Consider the following 25,465-nt stretch of genomic DNA (forward strand, 5'->3'; position numbering starts at 1 on the left):
AACTTTCCTTATTCAAATTCATTCCAGTAGTATTCTGCTCTTACTAGGATGCAGCAGTTTTCTAGCTTGGCAGATAGTTCTGGAGGAAATCACTGAAGAAATTAACAAATTGAAAATATGGTTTGACTGAAACAAATTGTCATTAAACTTAAAAAAAAAAGTGGAGGTGTAAGAGTCACTAGGTGTTCACAGGAAACACTTATTTCTATATGTATTTATTTATTCTCATTGTTAGATGGTTTTATCTTTTCTGTTGTGTTTTGTTTCATTAGGTTCTTTTTGTCTCTTTCTCTAAAAGTGTACTGTAACATTATTAGCAGAGGTGCACCGATCAGGATTTTTTAGACCGATCACCGATCACTGAAATTTTGATTGGCCGATACCGATCAAGGCCGATACCAATCAAGTACATATTTGGATCATGCCCAAAATAATAATAAATTAATATATAAACAAAAATAAATTTAAGAAATATTACAATTTGAAAACAAATGCACCCGAACATGATGACAGCTGCAAATGCGTAATGCTAACTTTTAACATTGAAAATGCCATAGACATGCTAACGCATTAGCATCGCTCCCGTTTTTAAGTTATAAAATACATCTATCAACTGTTTCAGAAGACCATAACAGGTCGGTTTAACATAGAAAAGGTAAATAATACTCACAGACGTATGCTCTTTAGAGTTTTAGCGGGGGAAAATTAAGCGAAAGAAAGAAAATATAAACGAAGCAACAGGCTCGAAGCATTGCTTCAATCTGCGAACCACTGGTTCGATTGGTTCAAGGTTCAGAGCAAAGCCGCGCTGCACAAAAGTTGATCACGGACCCGCTGCAGGGTCTGTAATCAATGTAGAGAAATGATCATTTTCCTGACAAACACACCAAGCGCTCCCTGCACTACTGCCTGCACTGTTGTGATCGGTCCTTTTGATCGGCGCATTTTGCCGATCACCGATCAAACCGATCAAGGCGTGATCGGCTGATAATGATCGGTGGCCGATCGATCGGTGCACCTCTAATTATTAGTCTATTATTATTGACTGTTATTGTCTGTTATGTAGACTATTATTGTTGTTGCTATTATTATTAATATATGAATAAAAAATACAATTTGACTCTTTTACGACAACGAATGCTGAGCCATTAATTATACAGAAAACAAATCAACACAAACGTGCTGAGATGCGAACAGCTTAATGCTAACTTTAACATGGAAAATGCCATAGACATGCTAACGCGTTAACATCGGTCCCGTTTTTAAGTTATAAAATACATCTATCAACTGTTTCAGAAGACCATAACAGATCGGTTTAACATAAAAATATTAAATATTACTCACAGACATATGCTCTTCAGGGTTTTAGCGGGGAAAATTTAGGATAAAGCAAAATAAAACAATGAATCCACGAATCAGTACATCGAAGCACTGCTTTGATCTGCGAATCACTGCTTCGATTAGTTCAAGGTTCAAAGCAAAGCCGCGCTGCAGAAAAGTTGATTACAGACCCGCTGCAGATCTGTAATCAATGTAGAGAAATGATCATTTTCCTGACAAACAAACAACCCCCCCCAAAACAACAGCCACTCTGAAGGACCGATAAGAGAATCGTTAAGCAAAAAGGTTATTGATGTCTGTGGATCGAATTATTTCTTAACGATACATGAAAGGAATTGGTTCTCGCTACCCAACCCTAATGTAATTATGCATGTAGTTATTGTATGTATTTATTTAATTGTCCTGCTCTCTGTGTTTTTAATTTGACATCATGTGCACTGAGCTGCTGTCAGCAGGAAGTGAGGAGAGAATGAGAGCCCGCCCACACATGTGCATTGAGGGAAATGTTGTTCACGTTGTTCATGGCATGACCTATGTCCTCCAGCTGAGTTGTGAGTACACAGGGGTCAGCTGTTCCAGTTGGACATTACAGCCATCCAGATGTGCGCTACGCTGAACAATGACCTCACTGCAACCACCTCAGCCACACCTGTTCGATCATGATGTGTGGGGGGGGGGGGACGACACACTCCTCACGACATCTGTGCTGTGGGGGGGGGGAGCCTTGCATGACGTGTGTTGCTTGGTAACAGCACACGCGTGGGGCACTTCGAACATGTGGGTCCATTTGCACAGTCAGGTCGAAAGTGGTCAGCTGCTCTCTACTCTTGTGCTGGCAGTGTAAATGTCCCCACCTTTTCGAAGTGCCCCGCGAGTGGTGTTGGATGTTTGTGGGTGGCACATGGACTCCAGCCGACTCCGGCCAAGAATGGATCAACTGGCCACTCGTAGGGCATTTGACGACTGACGGCCGCTAGTGTGAAGGCTGTCGCAATCACGTCATTTGGCCACGGTTCGACATGACCATTGATTTTGTGCAGCTGCTGTCTGTCCTGCATACAACATGCCGTTCAAATGGCAGTGTGACAGCATCATGCCCGCCATTCAAATGGGATTCCAGTGTGAGTGGCACGCGAATATAGAGTGCATGTGTCCTGCCCGAATGAATGTGGCGACTTCTGTACGAGGCCTTCGAGTGCAGCTCCGATTTCCCACCAGTGCCATTTGACTCCTCCTTCAGGCACCATTCTGCCTCAATCGTGTTATGTGTGAAGGGGCCATAAGTGTTGTATCCAAAACATGATTAAATGACTGAATAAAGTTTGTGCTGCATGTCAACTGTAAAATCCTCCAAAAAAAAAAAAAAAAAAAAAAAAAAATATATATATATATATATATATATATATATATATATATATATATATATATATATATAAAGTAAGTCCCTTCAGCTGCTCCCTTGTTTGTACTCGGGGTTGCCACAGCACATCCATGGTGGATCTATATGTTGAATTGGCACAGGCTGCCCTTCCTGACGTAACTCCACATTACATGTAGAAATGTGGCAGGGGTGGGGTGTGAACTGGGAACCTTCCACACTATTATTAAAAAAATAATAATTATATAATAACAATTTATATGGGACTTTCACCAGGAATCAAAGCATAAAACAAAATAAATTCTAATAATAAAAGAATAATAATAAAAAATAATGCTGAAATAATAATACTGAAACAATAATAAAAAGCATACTACATACAAAATGCATTAAAATTCCAAATTAAACATAATGCATAAAACATAATACACAAAAAAATGCTTGCCTTATGCTCAAGAAAATATGGTACTTGATGTAAGATATCTACAGTGTTAAATGCAAACTTCTGCGTTCCACTGCACCATCACTTCACAGTTTAACATGACTTTGGATGACTTTGATCAATATTTAATGACTAATGTTTGGGTGGTGAGGCTGTGTATCTTAGACTATCTCTGTGAGTGAGAGACATTTTATGGACAGAGATGGTCTGGGAGGAGCTGAGAGACAAAGACGGAGACACCAGAGTCTGTGTGGGTGCCTATGATCAATGTGACCAAGGCGAGTTCAGACTTTTTCCAGAAGAACTGCAATGAATCAATCAAACTTAGGAGCCTGATAGTCGTCCGATCTTTGATTGTGCTGAGGAGACACCTTTGCTGCTCCTCTTCTCATTTTGCTCTCGTCCTCTCACCACCTTCTCTCCCAGAGTCTCAGAATCAGACAGTGACTGATAGGTGAGGTAGAACACTGTAGATCAGAGTGGTACGCACGTCATAGCCTGATAGATGTACTCCACCCCGTATCTCATGGCAAACTCATCTACTATCTCCTGAGACACATCGTCAAAGTAGACCTTCCACGCTTCGTCCCCTTTCAATTGTGGGATCTTCACTACTCCGCTGTTCCTCACCTCGGTCAGGTAGTGAAACAGGTTCTGTGAGTGGCAGGAAAGATAAGAGAGAATTGGATATGGTGCTGGAGCACAATGTCACAACAGCGAGTAATAAATGTCACATCTCAGTGTTTGATGTACAGCATAAAATGAATACACTTATCACAGCTAGAGACATTTTTCACCATTCTGTGAATAGAAAACCCACTGACGATTATCAGAATTCAGGGAAAACCTGTCTCCCTAAAAGTTAATCATACTGTGAAGATTACCTCATGTAAACAGGTATACTGGCCGTGGGGTGGAACCACATTCTCCTCCCCTTTCATCTCCACGCTGATCTTAAGTCTGATGGCACCAGATACGGCAGACTTGTCAGTTCTCTTATCTGTAACACACAACCAGGATCTATTACTGTTGTAATACTGATAATTCCAAGAGGATGATTTTGACAAAAATATGTTGGGGACATTAGTGTTTAACACATTTGTCTTATATTGTTAGTTCTGTTTTTCAAAGCAGCTGGTTCTCTGTAAATGCTGCATTATTGAATCTCTGTCTTTGGCGTTTTCATCATCCTATAAAATGGCGCAGAAAAGTGAACCATCTTGACATTACTGTTGTCTAGCCTCCTTTAACATTCTGTGATTTGGGTTTCTCCATTAAAAAGAGAACAGAGAGATTCATATGTTCAGTCCTCCTAAACCTGATTTTAGCTAATATAAATACAACTAATTGGAATGTTATCATACGCAGAATGAAAATGGCTGCAAGGTTATATCAGATTTATTACCTCTGCCAAGGAGGTTATGTTTTTGGTCGCGTCTGTTTGTTTGTCTGTCAGCAGGATAACTCAAAAAGTTTTGAACAGATTTTGATGAAATTTTGTGAGTGGTTGGAAATGACAGTTCAATTCAATTCAATCAATCAATCAATCAACATTTATTTATAAAGCGCTTTACAGCACCGACTGGTGTCCAAAGTGCTTAACATTAAAAACACAAATTTACAAAATAAAACACATATAAAATAAAATTTTAAAACAACACATAAAAAAAAAAACATAAAAATAACAGAACATGTCACCTCCCCACTAAGTGTTAAAAGCCAGTTTAAATAAATAAGTCTTTAACTTAGATTTAAAAAGTGCTAGGTCAGGAATAGTACGTAACTCAAGAGGTAGCTCATTCCACAGTCTGGGGCCAGCTACCGCGAAAGCATGATCACCCCAGCGTTTATATCTTGACCTTGGAACATCTAAGTAAAGCTGGCCAGACGCCCTTAACGTCCTACTGTAGGTGCGCAAAGTTAAAATTTCAGACAAGTAGGGAGGTGCAAGGCCATAAATAGCTTTAAAAACAAACATTAAAATTTTAAAATCAATTCTAAAACGAACTGGAAGCCAGTGGAGTGAGTATAGGATGGGCGCAATATGCTCACGTCTAGAAGTGTTTGTCAAAAGACGAGCAGCAGCATTCTGCACCAACTGGAGACGCGCAAGAGACGACTGAGTAATGCCCGCATAAAGTGCATTACAATAATCAAGTCTGGAGCTGATGAAAGCATGAATGGCCGTCTCAAGATCACGTCTCAATACTTTATTCTCATTGCCATAATAACAACAGTTATAAATGACACGAAATTTCGATGGAGCCTCAAACAACGGCATAGTAGCTTATTCATGACATAATAACTTATTCGTGGGTATGAATATGTTTGTAAACCTTCATTATCAAGTAAGGCACAGAGAGACAGTTCAGCATCTTAGTGCACAGTAGAACAGAGTAAAGTGCGTATATGTAATGGGGGGGGGGGGGGGTCCCAGTAAACAGGGATGTTGGGGAGTGTCGAGTGGCTGCTGCAGCAATGCAAAGACCAATTCACAGTTACTGTAATGGTGGGATGTGATGTGTAGTGATGGGGGGCGATGACAGAGAAGGAAGGGGAGGGAGAGACTGCAGGTTTAGCAGCCTCACAGCCTGGGAATACAGATTGCGGGCCATTCTAGAGGTTCCAGCACGTGTGGATCTGTATCTTCTCCCAGAAGGTAACAGATGGAATAGGTCATGTGCAGGATGGTAACTGTCCCGAAGGATGTTGTACACTCGTCTAAGGCAGCGGCCGGTGCCAGGAACAAGTGATTAAATTTTAGTGGTGATCCGGATCACGATCCGGATCCCGATGCTAACGCGTTAGCATGTCTATGGCATTTTCAATTTTAAAAGTTAGCATTAAGCAGTTGCAGCTGTCGTCACGTTCGGGTGCATTTGTTTTCAAATTGTAATATTTCTTAAATTTATTTTTGTTTATATATTAATAATCTAATGATTATTATATACAATTTTAGAGAAAGAGACAAAATGAAATAGATCACTGTGCCAAGTAGGGATGGGTATCGAGAACCGGTTCCTTTCGGGTATCGTTAAGAAATGGTTCGATCCACCGACATCAATAACCTTTTTACTTAACGATTCCCTTATCGGTCCTTCAGAGTGCCCATTGTTTTTGGGGGTGTTTGTCAGGAAAATTCTAATTTCTCTACACTGATTACAGACCCTGCAGCGGGTCTGTAATCAACTTTTCTGCAGCGCGGCTTTGCTTTGAACCTTAAAACAATCGAAACAGTGATTCGCAGATCGAAGCATTGCTTCGATCATTGCTTTGTTGGTTAATTTTTTTTCTTTCCCCACTAAAACCCCAAAGAGCATATGGCTGTGAGTATTATTTACCTTTTTTTATGTTAAACCGACCTGTTATGGTCTTCTGAAACAGTTGATAGATGTATTTTATAACTTAAAAATGGGACTGATGCTAACACATTAGCATGTCTATGGCATTTTCAATGTTAAGTTAGCATTAAGCAGTTGCAGCTGTCAAGCGTTTGTTGTTGTAAAAGAGTCAAATGTATTACAAATTGTAATATTTTTTAAATTTATTTTTGATAATATATTATTAATAATAGCAAGCACAACAATAATAGTAATAATAACTAATCCAATGATTATATACAATTTTAGAGAAAGAGACAAAAAACTTAAATAAAAACACAAAAAACCAACTAACAATGAACATACATTAATAAATAAATACATACATACATACAGAAATAAATAAGTGTTTCCTGTGAACACCTAGTGACTTACACCTCCAGTTCATCCATGTCTTATTTAAGTTTAATGACAGTTTGTTTCGGTCAAACCATATTTTCAGTGTGTTAATTTCTTCAGTGATTTCCTCCAGAAAATATCTGCCAAGCTAGAAAACTGCTGCATCCTAGTAAGAGCAGAATACTACTGGAATGAATTTGAATAAGGAAAGTTGGGGTTTTTTTTCTCACCTAAATGGATGCTGCACTCACTGCAGTTTATTGTCTGGAATAGTCCCAGATTGCATTTCAGCGTTTCTAGAATTCAAACATTTTCATGCACGTGATGTTAGGGGTAATTTTGGGTTTCAGCTTTTTTGTTTTTCACCACTTTCATCCCAGAATATGTGAAATCGTGAGTCACTTTTGTGCGGATTGAAGTTAGTAACTGGGACTCCTGTCTTGTTGCGAGAAAGAAACGAGAATCGTCCTCCGTTCTGTTCACACAGCTCCAAACACTGCACGGCTCTCTGCCGAGTCAAGTTAGAACGACAGAATCCAGTCGGAATTAATAACTTCAAAGCGAAACACCGTTTTGTTTATTTTTATTTATGTCCAAAGATCAAGGATACAGTGACCAATTTCATATTTATTTACTTTAAGACTCAATGAAATGCATAGAAAACCTGTAAAGCCTACTTTTAGTACAAAATTCACAAGAGGCATCGATAAGGGAATCAATAAGGAATCGGATCGATAAGCAGAATCGATAATGGCATCGATAGCGATAAAATCTTACCAATACCCATCCCTAGTGCCAAGGAGGGAATCTCTTTAGGGTCAGTGACCCTATGGCCTTGTTTAGAGAAGTGTTTCATAAATGTTTAAAAATTCATATATTTGCAGTTTAGTTGAATAATAAATTGAATTTTGTCTCTTATTTGTTTTTGTCTATAAGCACATGCGATATCAATATCAGTGCTCAGATGACAGTAGCTTCTGGGAAAGTTGCAAGTTGCAATAAACTGTGATGCCAAGCGCTAAGGATACATGCTATCCAGTCACAGCAGATAAAACGTTTTTTTTACTACTGAGCAAACATCATTGTTAGACTTTTTTAGGTTCAATGATTCCACGGCATGTAGATGTTATGGCGTCAGTGACCCCATGGCCTTGGCGGAGGTTTGCACTCTCTGAGTGCTTCTAGTAATTATTATGTAATGTATAAAGCTGACCGTGTGTGTGTGTGTGTGTGTGTTCGCTATGCACAGCCACAATAATTAAGTAATCAACACCAAACTTGCTATGGTACTGGGGACACCGGGGGGAGGTCACTGGTGCCTTTACATTGAAAGTGAACATGCATGAACATACACACACACACACACACACACACACACACACACACACACACACACACACACACACACACACACACAGTCACCCTTATATATTAGATCATGACCCGCCGTCTGGAGCCTTTATTTTCACAATTCCCATGGTACTCAGGTCAGGTTGCAAGCATGACACTTTACTTACTGCGTAGTAGCAGATGGCTAGGGTGCACTGTAATTACAATCCGAACAAGCCAGCGTGTGTCATGTGCCAGTTCAAGCACACGTTTTTTGTTTTGTTTTTTTTTTCAGTTAAAATGTACCTGCTGTGTATGGCTGCCAGATCATTGCAGTGATATGACATGCAATCACCTTTTTATCATCAGTCACGTAAGTCTCATGAATGTCAGAAATTGCTCTATGAAATTTAATGATAACATACACACAATGTAATGGAACTTGCTACACCTTAACTAAAGTGACATGAAATATACAGTGATATGGCTAAGCTTTTTCTCCATTACCTGTGCGTAAAATGGGTAACTCAGCTACTTATTATTATTATTATTATTATTACCTCCACCAACAAAGCTGAAGGAGGTTATGTTTTTGTTTGTTTGTGAACAGTCTGGAGCCCACAATTTTTCATATACTGCTATGAAATTTTTACTGAAGATTCATATCCTTATAGGCAAGAAGATTTTCAAGGTCATAGGTCAAAGGGCAAAATCAAGAAAAATCTTGAAAAAAATCCCTATCTTCAACACTGAACAAATTTCCAAAAATGCATAACTCTGTAAAATAATATTGAATTTCGTCATATTCTTCTTGAATTTCTTTATATTCTTCATATTTGAGAGCGTTATGTAGGACAATATTCTTTATCGCCTGTCAAGGTTTGACCCAGATCTGATCCAGATTACAGATTTTGTTGCCATTTAAATTTAACACTGAAAACTACATTATATCTTAATCAAACATGCCCCAATCACCAAAATTGGATGGAGGTTCCAATTTTATGAGTGTTTATCTTCCATTTCTCAGTTGGAAACCAAATGCCAAAAAGCAATGACAAATTGTGCATAGCAGAGATGACAATGTTCTATGAAAATGATCTGAAAATGAATTCAGAAATCAAAAAAGTTGAAAGAAAAAAAGATGGCACCACAACAAAAACTTTGATTCAAGTGCATGAACTAAATACATACTCCTGATATTTGATCACATCTAATTTAGCTTATGAAAGGTACATCTAACAGGGCTTTGACCTTGAAAATGTTTTCCAAGGTAAAAATTTGTGGAATTGTCAACTAGTGTTGGTTGAGGTTTGCGCTCTATAAGCGCAGTGCTTGAGCTATTATTATTATCCCAAGCTCCATTAAAACTGAAAATTGACGTTGAGCTGCTCAGCCCATCAGTTGTTCCCAAAGTGAGTCTATCGTCCCTTTTACAAGCCTGACTCATTCAGTGATACTTGGTGACCTGTAATCAATTAATAATCAATGATAAAAATGAAGAGACAACTATTTTGAAAATTAATACTTTGCTTTGAGTCCTTTTTTCAAACTAAATTCTCTGATTTCAGTTTCTAAAATTTGAATACTGTCTAGTTTATTTTACTAGTTTCTTTACTCCTATCAGGCAATAAACTAAGTATCTTTGGGCTGTGGACCAAACAAGACTTTTGAAGTGAAGGCATAATCTGAAAAATATTTAACATTTTTTTACCTAACAACAAATCGATTAATTGAAAAAAAAAATCAATGAATTAGTCAATTACAAAGATAACGTGCAGCCACAGTGACCAGTGACTGACATATGACGTTACTAAGGGCCCCTTCACACATAACACGAAAGATGCAAAAACCGAAAGAAAATCCGCAAACCAAACAAATAATGGGGAACCACGAAACATTCCACACAGTGCAAGCAGCTGGTACGTGTGGAACCACATTGCGCAGCTGCTACAGAAAAAATAAAAACCAGCTGGTACGTGTGGAACCACATCACGCAGCTGATGTAGAGGAAAAGAAAAAAGAAAAAAAAAACACAGCTGGAACGTGTGGCACCACATCGGGCGCTGCTATGGAGAAACAAAAAATAAACAAAAAATAAAAAATATATGCCACCCGCAGGATTCGAATCTGCAATTTAAAAAAGCTCTGATTAACAGACAGAAACTTTACATCAGCGCTACCATCGCTGTCCTATAACGAGCTTAAAATGCCTAAAATAAACAAGGAGATAAACTTATTAAAAAATAGAAATTAGGCAATGTAGACAAAGCAGAAGTCTGTAATTACGGTGAAAAAGCACCATAATAACTGACAAAACGTGGGGGCATCCCGTGGGGTGATTTCCTGCATGGCACAATATTCACCAGCGTTGCAGGGCGCTGGTGCAGCGGTCAGCTGAAGCAATATGTGTTTTAATTTTTTTCCACGTGAGGACAGCATGTCGGCGTCCGCACGTCACGCTGTAGTTATGCGACTTAATATCCTACTAGCCAGTACAGGTATTCCGTGCTGTGACTTGCATCCACAGATATCTGACCAGCTACACGTTGCACGGGAACACGTCCCACCTGTCACCGGACCCTCCAGCTCACAGAACAAAAAGGGTCACCCTCTGTTGCATTGTTCTGTGATTTTAATTTAATGTTTGTATTATTATATGTTTGTCCTGCATCTGTCTGATGTCTGTGTTTTTAATTTGACACCTTGTGTGCACGGTCACGTCCAGCTGACAGTCTGCAGTCAGCTGACAGGCGCTGTATGTCAACAGCAAAGCATATGAGCAAAGCGACTGGACTCCAGGACCTTCAGCCACAGCTGACAATGTTGGATTCATGGTGTCTGTGTGTGTGTGTGAGAGTGTGTGTGTGTTGTTGGGGGAGGAGACGACGCATCCCACAAGCCATTTGTGTTGGGGGGTAACGACACACTCCACACGCCATTTCTGTGTGTGTGTGGTGGTGGGGTCGGCACAGTTACACCCTTGTGTGTTGCTAGGTGACGCCACACTCATGCACACTCTTGCACTTTGACACTTTTCACAAACAGCTCAAAAGTGATCGTCTGCTCGCTATTGTTGTGCTGACAGCGTGAATGGCTGGACATTTTCTAAGTGCCCGGCGAGCAGTGTTGGATGTTCATGTGTGTCACGTGAAATTTGGCTGACACCTGCCGAGAGAGGGATTGAATGAGCACGCACAGGGCATTCACTGTCTTTCGGCCACTAGTGTGTGCGAATGTTGCGGCGACAGCTGTATGAGGTGTTTGGGCGGCTCCAATTTTTCACGAGTGGCATGCAATTCCTCCTTCCTGCGCTAGTCAGCTTTAATCGTGTTATGTGTGAAGGGGCTCTAATAAACCCTCCACCCTATGTAAATACATGGAGCCTAACCTACATAAAGCCACATAAAACTTCAAGCTATATTGTGTTCTCAACTACTTAAATCCTGCAGTGACTATTCCATGTCACACAGCAATGACTCTGGTTTCCTTTACCCAGGAATAAGTCAAGACAAGTCTGGGAGCATCTGCTGGCACTGCGTTTTGCCACATCCACAACACCACGGAACTGCTTTGGATCCTTGATATCAACCACCCAGGAAGACAACTGGTCCATTCCCATATCTCAAAAATGATCATCTATCTGTCGTACCCAGGTGAACCGTGGATGTCCCCTTGGCCTTCTCCCGCTACTGGGGTCCTCAACACTCAAGCACCTGCGTACTGGATTATGCACAAAGAAACGACACACATGGGGCCTGATTTACCCAGGATGCTTCAGTACAATTACTACACACACAGAGAGTGGGCACCATGTCTCATTGTTTTTCTTTACTGAGGTAAGGTGATTTAGATTAAAGTAATTTCTTGTAGCTTCTCCCTTTTTGCTCAGACTCACCACAGCGGATCTGATATGGAAGTTTTATGCCAGATAACCTTTCTGACACAACTCCAGATTTACATGCAGAATGGAGCACAACTGGCCTTGAACCAGGGACCTTGTGTTTTTGGAAGCGAGGGCAATGAATGGTTGAGCCACTACGCTGCCAAAATGAAATCGACTGAGAAGTTAAATAAAAAAACACCCTTTTATCTAAAGTGCTCACAACTTGTAAACATGCACACTGTAACACTCACAGGAAGCCCTGCGGTCTGTGAGGTAATTACACTGCAGTTGGCACCTTAGAAATGTTTAAAATCTGTGAAATATTCCACCAGAGGCAGTCAGCTTGGTGAACAAAAAAACAATAAAATGACAATGTGACTGAAATGTGTGCGTTGGGAGGGTTAAATAACATACCAAACTGAAGAGGAGCTAAAGAGGCTTTTAGAGCAGAGCATCTGGAGAGGTGGACACCCACAGCAGCAAAGGCCTGTTTAAACATTCATTGTGGACATTTAAAAAGGCACCGAGTAGCCACAGTGGGCAAGGGTCACTATTAACACAAACTGCTTCCTTTTAGCAAGAGAGGCAAACAAAGAGAGCATCCACCAGTCATAATACTTCATCAGAAGTGGGGGCTCATTATGGTGCTGTTCAACCTAATGTAGCGTGGTCACGCCAGGGATGGATGAGAGCAGAAACACAGAAAGTCTTCACAAGACCAGCGTCTGTACTCAGAAACCACAGGTGCCTGTGGTTTCTGAGTATACAGACATTAACGGTTATCTTATAAGTGGACCGCAATTTGCCAGAAGATGCATTTATCCTCATTTCCTGTTGTTAGGTCGGAATGAGTAGTAGAACGCATGAAGTGTTTAACTGGGTAAAGGATATGTGCATGCCATAAAACAGTTTACAAATGGCCACTTGTTTTATTGTTAACAGGATAACTGCAGCCATGAGCATTATTTTGATCAACATCTCAATTTATATTTAAACTCTGTACTCAAAAAGTGATAAAGAACATACCTAAATTGTACCAAACATCCATCTCTCCACTGAGGGTTCGAACCTCGATGATTGTCTGGCCCAGAAAATCGTCCGACTCTCGTTTGAAATGCTGCTTCACACGGGATTTGATGTCATCATCCTCATCCCACACTCGCACCTTAATGCGGTCAGTGGCATTGTGACATTCACTGTAATATGAGAGATGATTAGGCCGGTCAAACCAATCGTAGAGTCGCTACATGAAAAACAACACCAGGAACAGATTCAGTGACAACTCCCGGGTTTGTTGCACAGAGTGGAACAGAAGGACTAAGCTTCTGTTCCAAACAGCATGGTGGGCGTCTCAGTTATTTTAGGCTTTATGTTTGTCAGATGTTATATGCTGTTCCACAGTTTTCAAAGTAAAGAAGAATGACTTTCCTCATGAAAATATGAGACACCTCTTTCCCAGTTTACAGGAGTAAGTTATCCTGTTGGAAAACCGTGAACGTAATCTCCTTCTGTGACTGTTTCATTGTACATGCTAAAACGTAAAAAAAGAAAATAAAGCTAATACAATATGATGACATTTTGTGGATATATAGTTGTTTGGACACGGAAGCATTTAGCAAATTTTGGTGGTGATCCCAATCTCTATCAATATGTTTACTTTGGACTATGAGCTGAGTGTCAAATCATTTGGGCTTTTGCACATCCAGAACAGCGCACTCGACCCTTTAGTGTCTCCATGAAGATGACACCATGCCCGACCGAGCTCCATGGCTGTAGACCTGGCAATCATGCAACCCATGCCTGGCTGCAAGAGGACGTCCTGGTTTCCCTAATCCAGGTGAGGTAACTCTCTCCTTGAATGTGTCAATTATGAACGGTCATTTTTTTTTTAATCGCCCGTTGTCTGTCTCCCCACCTAGGATGAATTTTCCAAGAGAAGACCTACTAGGAGCTAATGCTCCAAGCAGCTCAGCTCCCAGGATCACTAGAACACACAAACCCCTCTACCATGCTAAGGTGTTGAGCCAGTGAGGAGTTGAAGTAACTCGGGGTCTTGTTCACAAATGGGGCATGATGGGGCGTGAGATTGATAGATGAACTGGGGTTGCGTCTGAGGTTTTGCGGATGCTGTACCAGATTGCTGTGATGAAGAAAGAGTTGAAATGACCGAAAGAACAAGATTCCGGATACAAAGCAGCCAAAATGAGATCTTTTCATTGCAGTCACTGCTTCTTCACATCAAAAGGAGCCAGCTGAGGTGGTCCTGGAATGTGGTGAGAATGCCCCATTGTCATCTCCCAAGGTGAGATCTTCCAGGCACGTCTTCTAAGGATTTTAAGATTGTATATCTTCTCAGTATTTTGGCCACAAACTATATTTAAGAAACCTGGTGACTTATATTAGATTGCTGAAAAGGTGTATAATACAACTGCTTCAAGATCATCAAAGGTTAAAATCATCTTAGCCAAAATATCCTTTTGGAAAAGTAGGTCTTCGTTTGAAAAAAAAAGTGTGTGTGCACTTAATACAGACAGGTCTGGGTGATTATGCATAATTACAACATATTGTATGTGGGTATTGACTCTGCTTGGAAGGAAGATTTATTCCGCAGCCACTGTAACCTTTATTCTGCATCTTCAAGACATTTACTGGCTCTCAACAGAATGGCCCATACTAACATTATCAAATAAGTGCTGAATGTTCTGCTCGAATGACTGTGTAGCAATTCACAGCAAACAATATTTATTTATCTGTGAAAGCCCTGTACACTGTACAAGCTCCATCTCTTTGCGCTTTGTTTCAGGCGAAGCAGCTGACAGATGTTTCACTGTAACGGCACGATAGATAGAGCACAGAGGGCTGAAGCACTTAGATGGGGTCAGATTGTTCGGATCTGGAATTAAAAAAGACAGATTACATTTTGTTCTAATGACAAATCTAATCTTGGGTGTGTGCATCAGCCAGAGAAACAGTATCCACACTTTTTTTTTTAACTAATCCCTTTCAGGAGAGACACTACTGGCTATTGCTGTACTAGTTGGAGGCAGTGCTCTCTGCCAAACACACAGTAATGTATCAGTCTATTAATCTATGTACATCACTCTAGTAATGGAAAAGAGTTTTATTACAGCCAATGCTGGAATCTCATTACAGGTGAGGAGCCCAAGTGTGGAACTGCCACCGGATCATCAGAGAATCTCTGTAATGTGCACAGTAATTCATAAGAGCTTCTTACTAACACCAACATTTATCCAGAAAGGAAAACTTGTTCTTGTTCAGACAATTTAATGCTCTACAAATAACTTTAAAAAAAATCTGAGAAAAAATTCTGCTGCAAATCCAGACAGAAATGTGCAGTTGAACGACTGTACAAAACATCTGTAAAAATGAATCCATTCGAGAGAATAAAACACCACATGCATAGTGTACGTGGTCGAATAAAGTCAACATCGACTTTAAGGGTCAGGTTTAGACATGCTACTTAGGATGACAATTTATGTTTCGACAATATGTCACAGCAAAAAACATATTTCAAAATATAACAAAACAAATAAAACAAAAGAAAAAAATTATGCCGAAATAAAAAGTTTTTTTTCTTTTAAATATTTAAACTTGAACAAATAGTTGCCAATTTCAGAGGGGATTATCTATTTTGATAAAGATTAAATTAGTAGAAAGCACTCACAAGTAGAACTTCTCATCCCAGACTGGGTTGAGGTTGCCAAAGATGGTCTTCGTCCTGCGTTTGGTCTTGCCCACCTGGACGGTGACGTACGGGTCACTGGATCCTGTTTTGTCCTTGGCTTGTAAACCCTGCGCACTCATTACTGGATAGAGGTCATGGTGAGAGAATAGTAAAACATAAAGTTACGGTTCATAAACAACATTCTAAGACACCTTTACTTCTTGAATATTTTTATTATATATTCAAAAGGGACATTTGCTGAGAACTTTTATAGGAACTGTCCTGATGTTTGACTTTATTCACTTTACAATACATACACTTTCATCATGATATGCAGCAGCAATTTAAGAATCAACTTTTCAATACAAGAAAGCATCGGTGAAAACCAGTGAAATGATCTGGCTGAACAAAACTACATTCTGGTCAAACCAATAGGTGTAACACAAACGACTTCAGCTCTAATACAAAGGAAGGACACTAAAGGTGATTTGTCAGTCACTAAGGTAACTTGTGAACAAAAATGAGGGGAAGAATGCATAAAGAGTTTTTTTGTATGTTTCTTTTTTGCTGGAACATCTATAAATAAACTCATGGACAGTGAGGAAAAAAGTATGAATAAGAAAGACAGTTAATTACAGAATGTGAAAGATCTGAAGAGGTTTGTTAGTTGTAAGTTGGGCAGTTGGATGATTCCATCATCCATTGCTAATGGCTGACCAACATCAGGATGTGGAGTCACCACTGTGAGGCCATGCCGCCCTGCCATATACGAGGTCTGTCAGAAAAGTATCAGACCTTTTTATGTTTTTCAAAAACTATATGGATTTGATTCATATGTTTTTACGTCAGCCAAGCTTGAACCTTCGTGCGCATGCGTGAGTTTTTCCACGCCTGTCAGTTGCGTCATTCGCCTGTGGGCAGGCTCTGAGTGAGCACTGCTCCACCCCTCTCGTCGTTGTTTCATTGCGAGGAAATGGCGGAATGATTTGGGCTTTTTTTCCATCAGAATTTTATCAGAAACTGTTAGAGACAAGCAGCTGGAAACCATTCGAAAAATTTATCTAGCTTTCGGTGAAAATTTTACGGGCTTCACAGAGAATAAGGACTGTTACTACAGCTTTAAGGACGCCCCACAATGGCGCACGCCGCACCGCGCTCCGAGCCGCCATCGAGAGGCAGAAAACACCACATCATTTCGAAACAGATCGCTGTGTGGAGCCGGGACCGTCGTGTGCAATTTCTCTGGTTATCACAAGAGCTGGACATCAGCCATTTTCCGGCAGATTTCACTATTAACAAGAGATTTTGTCATGGAAAGCCGCGCAGAGGCTTCGCGCGTCAGGACCGATTCACTGATCGAGTGAAACAAAGGAACACCTCCGTTTCGGAGTACCAGGGGACAAGTTGGGACATGCCTATCTCGACTTTCAATGCTGACCAGCCCAGTGAGTATAAGAGAAATTGTGGAGAGCTGGGCAAAATCAGTTGTGGCCAAACACTGACTCCTGGACATCAACACCACTTCTAACAAACCACAGGCTGACCATATCACCCCAAGGACACAGAGCATGAGCAGTATAATGAAATGACACCAAAAATATATGTGACTTACGAGGTCTGTCCAAAAAGTATCGGACCTTTTTATTTTTTGCAAAAACTATATGGATTTGAATCACGTGTGATTGCATCAGCCAAGCTTGAACCTTTGTGCGTATGCGTGAGTTTTTTCACGCCTGTCGGTTGCGTCATTCGCCTGTGAGCAGGCTTTGTGTGAGCAGTGGTCCACCCCTCTCGTTGGATTTTTATTGCGAATAAATGTCTGAACGATTTGGAGCTTTGCTGCATCAAATTTTTCCAGAAACTGTGAGAGACCTCCAGCTGGACACCATTCGGAAAGTTTAGATGGCTTTCAGCGACGATTTTATGGGGATTACACAGATTAAGGAGTGCTCCAGCCGGTTTAAAGACCGCCCACAGCGTCTGAACGTGCCGAAAAAATGCTGATGTCCACGTCTTCCACAATTCCTGTGCTAGTCAGACGACATACCGGATCAATACAAATGAACGGCACATTCCACTGTTACAGGAGTTTTTGTCATGGAAAGAGGAGCGGAGGAACTCCGTACGTCACGGCGGAGCTGCATGGCGCAAAGCAACGCCGTGATGAAGCCTCACAGGACATGTTGGGGCATGTCCAGCTCATGCAAAATTTCTCGGATACTCACACGATTGAAAAGCAACCGGAAGCCGTCTGAAAGCCACCTAAAAGCCGTCCTGTGAGACCAACATGGAGGTGGTTTTGTCCCGCGCCATGAGCGGCATGGTGGTGCAATCCTCCGCTTCTCTTTCCATGAAAAAAACTCCTGTAACAGTAGAATGTGCCGAAAAAGTGCTGATGTCCACGCCTTCTGCCTTTTTTGTGAAAGTCAGACGACGTCCCGGATCAACAAAGCCTTCACGTTGGAAATGATCTGGTTGTTTCAGCGGGGTTTGAGCCTGTCGATCGGCGCTCAGAGAGCGCCGCGCTCTCAGACGCTGTGGGTGGTCTTTAAACCGGCTGGAGCACTCCTTAATCTGTGTAATCCCCATAAAATCATCGCTGAAAGCCATCTAAATTTTCCGAATGGTGTCCATCTGGAGGTCTCTCACAGTTTCTGGAAAAATTTGATGCAGCAAAGCTCCAAATCACTCAGACATTTTTTCGCAATAAAAATCCGACAAGAGGGGTGGACCACTTCTCACAGGCGAATGATGCAACCGACAGGCGTGAAAAAACTCACGCATGCGCACGAAGGTTCAAGCTTGGCTGATGCAATCACACGTGATTCAAATCCATATGGTTTTTGCAAAAAATAAAAAGGTCCGATACTTTTTGGACAGACCTTGTATAACACAAAATATGTTATATCAGTTCGCTGAAAAATTTATAACATGACCACTTTAAGTCTGTAAGGGGGTGGTCTCCAAGTGGTTAATGTGCTTGGATTCAGTGCAGAAGGTTCCAGGTTCAAATCCCACCCCTGCCACATTTCTCCATGTAATGTGGAGTTGCGTCAGGAATGGCATCCGGCGTAAAACCTGTGCCAATTCAACATGCAGATCTACCTTGGATTTGCTGTGGCGACCCAGAGTGCAAACAAGGGAGCAGCCGAAGGGACTTACTTTTACCACTTTAAATCTGTAGCTTCTTTGCCTGGAACAATTGCAATATATGTGTATTTTGTGGAGCAGTTTTAAATTGCTTTATGGTCATAATTTATAATTCAGCATCTGAGGTCAGAATGGGCCATTCCCACTTTCCCTTTGTTCTGAGATCAGAGCTGGATTGCTGAATGAATTTAGCCAATGTTCATGTTAGCATTACTGATAAATGCTGTTGCTATCTGTTTTGTAAATATATCTGTTGTTAGGTGACACGATGACAATAAAAGGTGACAGTTGTTCATTAGAAACTGTGTACAATATTAAAATGACACACTATAAGTAGACCAGCTGTTCCCCACTGATCCTTCATTATGTCAGCTGTCAAATATATTGTGAATGTAACGTGTCCTGTGTATTGTAGTGTGAGGCATTAACGCTGTTACAACTCTAAGAATGTTGCAGTTGAAAGCCTGCAGTTGCAGGCTTTCAACTGCAACATTCTAATTTGCAAAGAAAGAAATTGAATCTGTATTTTGTGTGTAAAAATCTTCCAGTTGTGTGCATTATGCTAAAATGTCGTTGATTTTTAGGATGTGCCCCTGTGCTGGTATTGGTTTTATTGTGACCCAGCTCCTATGCAATCATGCTGTGCTGAGCGTTAACTCTCAGATGGACGATCCCCAATTCTGACTCATTCTTACATACACAAAGACCTCAACTCCCTAAAGGATACAAAGAAAGAGAGACAGTAGTATTTCACATGGCCATAAAAGGGAGAAAGGACACGTGCATTAAATATGAAAAGGTTACATTGTAAATAATTCAGTATACATATATATCCTTCAGCTGAATGCTGACAAGTGTTGGTGTGCAAGATACAGAGGTATGAAAATCTGCGGCCTGCTTGCTCCAGGAGTACTCAAGATCAAGTGCCTCCTGTAAAGAAGTGGTGTAAAATCTTTTATGGGTTCAAATAAGAGATGTGAGCCTGTGTGCTACGGATGGATAAAAGACTACAGACCTCAGCAAGTGATTTGAGTGTGCAAAATGAGAGCAGCTCGTCAGTGAAATCACCTGTTGGTGTAATCTGCCGAAAAAGATTCTGTCTTCATGAAGAAGACATCCAGACAGGACCAGACTGCCCTTTACGCTCCCTGCACATGTTGCACTGAGCCCCACAAATAACAGAATGCCCTACCTTGTCAACATTGACTCTGACATTTGCTTTAATACAAGGGGGAGTCTATGTATTAAAGCAAATATCAGAGTCAATGTTGACAAGTTTGATTAGATGAAAAATAATTGTTTTTAGGGGGATGAGAAGGGGTGTGGGCTCTATTATAATGAACTGAGGGGAGGTGATGGTCTAGTGGTTAAAGTGTTGGGCTTGAGACCAGAAGATCTTCGGTTCAAATCCCTGCCTGACTGGAAAATCACTAAGGGCCCCCGGTGTGTACTGAGCGCCTTGTATGGCAGCACCCTGACATCGGGGTGAATGTGAGGGATAATTGTAAAGCGCTTTGAACGTCTGATGCAGATGGAAAATCGCTATATAAATGCAGTACATTTACCATTTAACTGAGGCACAGCAGTCAGATGTTCTCTCCTCTCCAGGTTAGATATCAGCAATTAACAAACTGCAGTTTCTGCCAGGTCCATAAGCATTTGTGTGATTGAAGCCATACAGACACACACACACACACACACACACACACACACACACAAAGACCACTTGGCATGCACTGCGCGGCACCAGCGCAGTGCAGATCCATCCCGGTGACAAACAACGCAGGCTGTTAACATCGGCGATCGACAAGCTGCTCATAAGCCGACCATGGGGCCTAAGAAGGTTCTGACAGCGGAGGAAGGTGACGATATTAAAAAATCTCTGGACTTTCTATCAGAGGAGATTTCTGTTGTGAAGCAGCAACAGAAATCAATCATGGATCTGGTGGAGGAGGTGAAGGCATTACGGCTCCAGAATGCCGAGAAAGACCGGCATCTGGTGCAGCTGGAAAATAGAGTGGCTGAATTGGAGCAGTACACCAGAATTAACGACGTCATCATCACAGGTCTTCATATCAAACCACGGTCCTACGCACGGGCGGTAACAGATGAGAGCGGAGGGGAGCCCAGTGAACAGGAGGTCAGCTCTGTGGAAAAACAGGTTGCTGATTTCCTCCTATCTAAAGGTATAGAAATGGATTTAAATAACATTGAAGCGTGCCACCCTCTGTCCCGGAGAAATGACGGTGATAAACGAACCGTCATCATGAGATTCATCAACAGAAAACACAAAACAGCACTGTTAAAACAAGGAAGAAAACTGAAAGGGACAAACGTATTCATCAATGAACATCTCACCAAACGGAATGCCGACATCGCCAGGAAAGCACGCTTCTTGAAGAAACAGGGAAAAATCCAGCACACATGGACTTCAAACTGTAAAATATTCATCAAACTGAACGGATCACCAGAACAAGCAAAAGTCATGGCAATAAGGAACATCGAGGAGCTGGACAAATATGAACAATAGTGTTTCTTAAAGTGAGGATCTGGACAAATATGACCAATAAGGTATGAGGACACAAACACATCACAACACCATGACACAGACCAGAGGAACCTATTCATCTACTACCTATTCATCTACATCTGGAGACAAGAAGGATATAACTCAAAGGATTGCTGATCATGGAAAAGTAGAACTGAGAACATTTAAATACACAGACCACAATGTACTGGACTTGGAGCACGATATAGACCCGGACAATAATTTCTTCTCAAATATCAATGACAGTTGTTGCTATTATACAGATGAACAGTTTAATCGGATCATTAAAACGGATAACAAATTATCAATAATCCATTTCAACAGCAGAAGTCTATATGCAAACTTTAACAACATTAAAGAATATTTAAGTCAGTTTAAAAAAATATTTAACATAATTGCTATATCAGAAACATGGATCAATGAAGATAAAGGAATGGATTTTGAACTGGATGGATATGAATTTAATTGTGTAAACAGAAAAAATAAGAGTGGAGGAGGAGTGGCTGTGTATGTGGATAAGAACATGGATTATAAAATAGTAGACAATATGACAACTGTGATTGATAACTTATTAGAATGTATAACTATTGAAATATGTGAAGAAAAAAGCAAAAATGTATTAGTCAGCTGTATATATAGAGCACCAGGATCTAGTATTGAAACATTCACTGACTGTATGGGAAAAATGTTCTCAAAAACTAATCAAAAAACTGTGTTCATTTGTGGTGACTTAAATATTGATCTGCTCAATCCAAATAAGCATAAAATAACAGATGAATTTATCAGTATAATGTACAGTATGAGTTTATATACAAAAATCACCAGGCCAAGCAGAATTACATCCCATAGTGCCACCTTAATTGATAATATATTCAGCAATGATATTGAGAATAACACTGTGAGTGGATTATTAATCAATGACATTAGTGATCATCTACCAGTTTTCATCGTTTATAATAGAAACCATCGGCGGAATCAGCCAGAGGAGAAAATAAAATACAGGCGAGTGCGGACAGAGGAAAACATGAACACACTAAAGAAGGATTTACAGGAGCAAAACTGGGAAAAGGTATACAGTGAAAGTGATGTTGATAGTGCATATGAAACTTTTTTACAAATATTTACATCATTATATGATAAAAATTGTCCAATTAAACAAGACTACAGAAAACAAAAAATCCAAGCTCGACCATGGATGACGAAAGGGTTACGAAATGCATGTAATAAGAAAAATACACTGTATACAGAATTCATAAAACTAAAGACTAAAGAGGCAGAAAATAGATATAAGAAATACAAAAATAGATTAACTAATATTATACGGGTATGTAGGAAGGAATATTATAGTAACATATTATATAATAACAAAAACAATATTAAAGGAATATGGGATATATTAAATAGCATTATCAAAAATGGTAATAAAAAACAGAGTTACCCTCAGTATTTCATTGATAATAATGTCAAGAAGGAAAATAAGGATGAGGTAGTCAACGGTTTTAATAATTTTTTTGTAAATATTGGACCAAGCTTGGCAGAAAAAATTCCCGATTCCCAACCTGAGGATTGGGATAATAATCTCATAGAAAGAAATCCCTGTTCAATGTTCCTCACAGCAGTGGATGGAAATGAAATTATAGACATTGTGAATAATTGTAAATATAAAACATCTACCGATTTAAATGAAATTGATATGGTGGTGGTAAAACAGGTCATTGAATGGATTGTAGAACCATTAACATACATCTGTAACTTATCATTTCAAACCGGTAAATTTCCCAATCAAATGAAAATAGCTAAGGTTGTGCCGCTGTATAAGACTGGGGATAGACACTACTTCACAAATTATAGACCTGTTTCTTTGCTTCCACAATTTTCCAAATTATTAGAAAAGTTATTCAATAATAGATTAGACAAATTCATAAATAAACATAAATTACTTACTGATAGTCAATATGGATTCAGAGCACATAGTTCAACATCACTTGCATTAATAGAATCAGTTGAGGAGATTACAAACGCCATAGACCACAAATTACATTCAGTTGGAATATTTATAGACCTTAAAAAGGCTTTTGATACAATTAATCATGACATATTAATCAATAAACTTGAACAGTATGGGATTAGGGGGTTGGTGTTGCACTGGGTGAGAAGCTACTTAAGTAACAGAAAACAGTTTGTGAAGTTGGGGGAATATACATCATCATGCTTGGACAATGCTTGTGGCGTCCCACAGGGGTCAGTATTGGGTCCAAAACTGTTTCTAATTTATATAAATGATATTGTCAATGTTTCCAAAATATTAAAATTAGTATTATTTGCAGATGACACAAGCATTTTTTGTTCAGGGGGGGATTTGCAGGAGTTACTGAGGAGGATCAGTATAGAAATGGGAAAATTGAAAATATGGTTTGACAGAAACAAATTATCATTAAACTTAAGTAAAACAAAATACATGTTATTTGGCTATTGTAATACAGACATACAGGTTCAGTTACAAGTCGAGGGGGTAGATATTGAAAGGGTACATGAAAATAAGTTTCTGGGGGTGATAATAGATGATAAGATAAACTGGAAGACTCATATAAAACATATACAAAGTAAACTGTCAAGAAGCATTTCAGTTCTAAACAAAGCGAAACATATTCTGGACCACAACTCACTCCGCATTCTTTACTGCTCACTGGTTTTACCATATTTACAGTACTGTGCAGAGGTATGGGGTAATACTTATAAAGGTACAACACAATCACTATCAGTAATGCAGAAAAGAGCTATAAGAATTATTCATAATACTGGCTATAGAGATCATACAAATCCACTATTTTTACAATCCAAATTCTTAAAATTCACAGACTTGGTTCATTTTCAAACAGTACAAATTGTGTATAAAGCAATAAACAATTTACTTCCAGCAAATATTAAAAATATGTTTTTTAACAGATCAGGGGATTACAGTCTGAGGGGGAAATTTAATTTAAAGCATCAGTGGGCACGAACAACATTAAAAGGTTTCTGTATTTCTGTCTGTGGGGTGAGGATGTGGAACAGATTGGGAGTGGGGCTCAAGCAATGTCCAAGCATGAACCAGTTCAAACAGCGGTACAAAAATATGTTTTTTTCTGGGTATAGGGAGGAGGAAGGGTAATGAGGGTTAGGGTGTTTTTGTTTTTTGCTTCGGCTTGTAAATATATAGTATTTTGTATGTAAGTAGGTATGTGTAGGTGTATGTTTATGTTTGTGTATATATGTATATGTGTATATATGTGTATGTATATGTGTATGTATGTTGATGTGTGTATGTATATATGTATGTGTATATATATGTATATATATATATATTGATATCGGTTTAGGTGTGTAGGAATCTATGTGTATATGTGGCAAAGGGTATTACTGGTTGTGGGGAAGAAGGGGTAGGGATAAATAAGCTGATGCTTCACCCTACCCCTTTTCGGACATGTTGGGTACACAGTAGGAACTTTTTTGTTGTTGTCTTTACTGATCTATCTTGTAATTGTTGTTGTATCAAATGTTCGAAATAAACACTTTTCATTTTCATTTTCATTTTCATTATAATATACACTACGACGTTGACCCGTGACAAACCACAGGTTCTAGATGTTGTAATTTGTACTACATACGGAGGACAGCTGACTTTTGGGGAAAATCTGTTTACAGTTTTGCTACATTTTTTTAAGTAAGATGGTGGCGCATATTCCATGTAAACAAATTTACGAATACTGTAAAACTTGCCTAAACTGCCATCGTGTAAACCAGATATTCACACTCACCATACAAAAGCAAAAGTCCCAATGCTTTTATATGGTTTCCATGTAATAAACACTGTATATAAAGGATTTTGTATAACAGATTTTCGCTCATATCGGACAAAACATCCCGTCCGATTGCACTGCATTTCCATTAAAAACTCCTCGCGTGTACCAGACAGAGCAGTCTGAACGTGCCCAGTAACAGATGTACAAA

General features: G+C 39.8%; 1 protein-coding gene across 1 annotated transcript in view; it reads right to left on the minus strand.

Moving 5' to 3' along the window:
• LOC117524952 (protein unc-13 homolog C-like) overlaps positions 1-25,465 on the minus strand; it is a 495,429-nt gene that overhangs the window by 332,996 nt on the left and 136,968 nt on the right. Inside the window, 4 exon segments of the mRNA XM_034186767.1 lie at positions 3,652-3,815; positions 4,046-4,161; positions 13,119-13,288; positions 15,778-15,919. Of these exon segments, the coding sequence (XP_034042658.1) occupies positions 3,652-3,815; positions 4,046-4,161; positions 13,119-13,288; positions 15,778-15,919 (592 nt within the window).

This window comes from Thalassophryne amazonica, chromosome 2 (assembly GCF_902500255.1).
Source record: "Thalassophryne amazonica chromosome 2, fThaAma1.1, whole genome shotgun sequence".
Taxonomy (NCBI): Eukaryota; Metazoa; Chordata; class Actinopteri; order Batrachoidiformes; family Batrachoididae; genus Thalassophryne; species Thalassophryne amazonica.